Source organism: Tupaia chinensis, unplaced genomic scaffold, assembly GCF_000334495.1.
Source record: "Tupaia chinensis unplaced genomic scaffold, TupChi_1.0 Scaffold000159_1, whole genome shotgun sequence".
Classification (NCBI taxonomy): Eukaryota; Metazoa; Chordata; class Mammalia; order Scandentia; family Tupaiidae; genus Tupaia; species Tupaia belangeri.
In genome coordinates, this window is record NW_006159630.1 from 1043146 (window position 1) to 1044639 (window position 1494).

The 1494-nt window shown below is 60.3% G+C and overlaps 1 protein-coding gene across 2 annotated transcripts in view; it reads left to right on the plus strand.

Moving 5' to 3' along the window:
- ARL16 (ARF like GTPase 16) overlaps window positions 1-1494 on the plus strand; it is a 13044-nt gene that overhangs the window by 1416 nt on the left and 10134 nt on the right. For both annotated transcript variants that reach the window (XM_006145648.3, XM_006145647.3), the window contains exons 2-4: window positions 169-227; window positions 447-560; window positions 1325-1440. In XM_006145648.3, coding sequence (XP_006145710.1) covers window positions 169-227; window positions 447-560; window positions 1325-1440 — 289 coding nt within the window. The remainder of the gene's footprint in view (window positions 1-168; window positions 228-446; window positions 561-1324; window positions 1441-1494) is intronic.

Sequence of the window (1494 nt, forward strand, 5' to 3'; positions counted from 1 at the left end):
GCCGCTGCGGGTGAAGCGGCTGCAGAATATCCTCCCGCGCCGGGCAGGCGGGTGGGCGCCCACCGGGGTTTGCGGGAGGCACCGGGGCAAGGCGGCGGCATCAAAGCATGTGGGGCGCAAGGGTCTGGGGTTAACCGTCCTGCCGGTTAGGCCCTTGACTGCTAGCACAGCTGAGCTGCCGGACCGGAAAGGGCGAGCTGGGGGAGCCGCCCCCAACGCGGCCCACGGTAGGCGCGGCCGGGCAGGTGGCTACACGGGCCTCCCCGGAGAGGCGCCGTACACTGTGCCTCCGCTGCCCGGAACCCTCTCGCTGGTCACTGGTGGGCGTGGGCGCGGACGCAGAGGCGGGGAGGAGGGGGGTCTTGGAGAGCCAGTGCGCTGCGTCCGGGAGTTGGGGTGGGACAGACAGCGCTCATGTTCTCTCCGCAGCGTGCTTTTTCTCACAGGTGGGCACCGACCTCACGGACATCGGGGGCCCGAGAAAGATAACCATCCGGGAGCTGGGAGGGTGCATGGGCCCCATCTGGTCCAGTTACTACGGGAACTGCCGCGCTCTCCTGGTGGGTTCTAACCCCTGGTTGGGAATGTGTCTATTGCCCCTGATTCTGTCCGACTCCCTGGCCAAGCGTGGGCCATGCATCCCTGCGGCCTAGCTTTGAGTAGGGTGGGGATTGGGCTCCCAGAGGCCTCCAGGGTTCCAGTTGCTTTTTGCTGGCACCTGCTGGGCTTCCTGCTGTCTGCTGCATAGAGCAGTGCTCCTCTGCACACAGCTGACCTACTCTTGGCCTTGTCCCCGGGAACCTTTATGTGATCGAGTTCTCTGTTCCTCTGGTTGGTTCGGTCTTGACAAGGCCTGTGCCCCACACCCAAGATGGAGAACTGAGGGCCATAGGGGTGGTGGACTTCCACGAAGGTGGAGTAAGGAGTCATTATCCTCGCATGATTCACGTTTGTCTACTTATACTGTGTTCCTGAAGGCTTCTTTTTATTTTTCTGTAGAGAGGTTTTTGCTATAGGGTGTGTACACTCACTGGAGAGACAGAAAATGAGAAACCGCTCAGGAGGATGGCCACGCAGCAATCCCTTCTCCATTCTATTCTCAGGATTCTGAGCACACGTGCACACAGGCCCAGCATGAGTTTCAAACTGCCAGGTCTGGGACTAGAACTGTGGTGAACCATGTGAGAGTCCAGAACCTTAACCACTATGCCACCTGCTGGCCCCAAAGCCCTCTTTCCCAGAAGGAGCTGAAATGCGCACATGAGGGGGTTGGCCAAGGACTCTGGTCCACAGCAGAGGACTGACGCCTCCTCTCCCTCCCCAGTTCGTGATGGACGCCTCTAACCCCACCCAGCTCTCTGCATCCTGCGTGCAACTCTTGGGCCTCCTTTCTGCAGAACAACTCACAGGAGCCTCCGTCCTCATTCTCTTCAACAAAATGTAGGGCTGAGCTGGAAGGGAGCCGGGCAGGGAACCAGTTTGGGAGACGGCTGT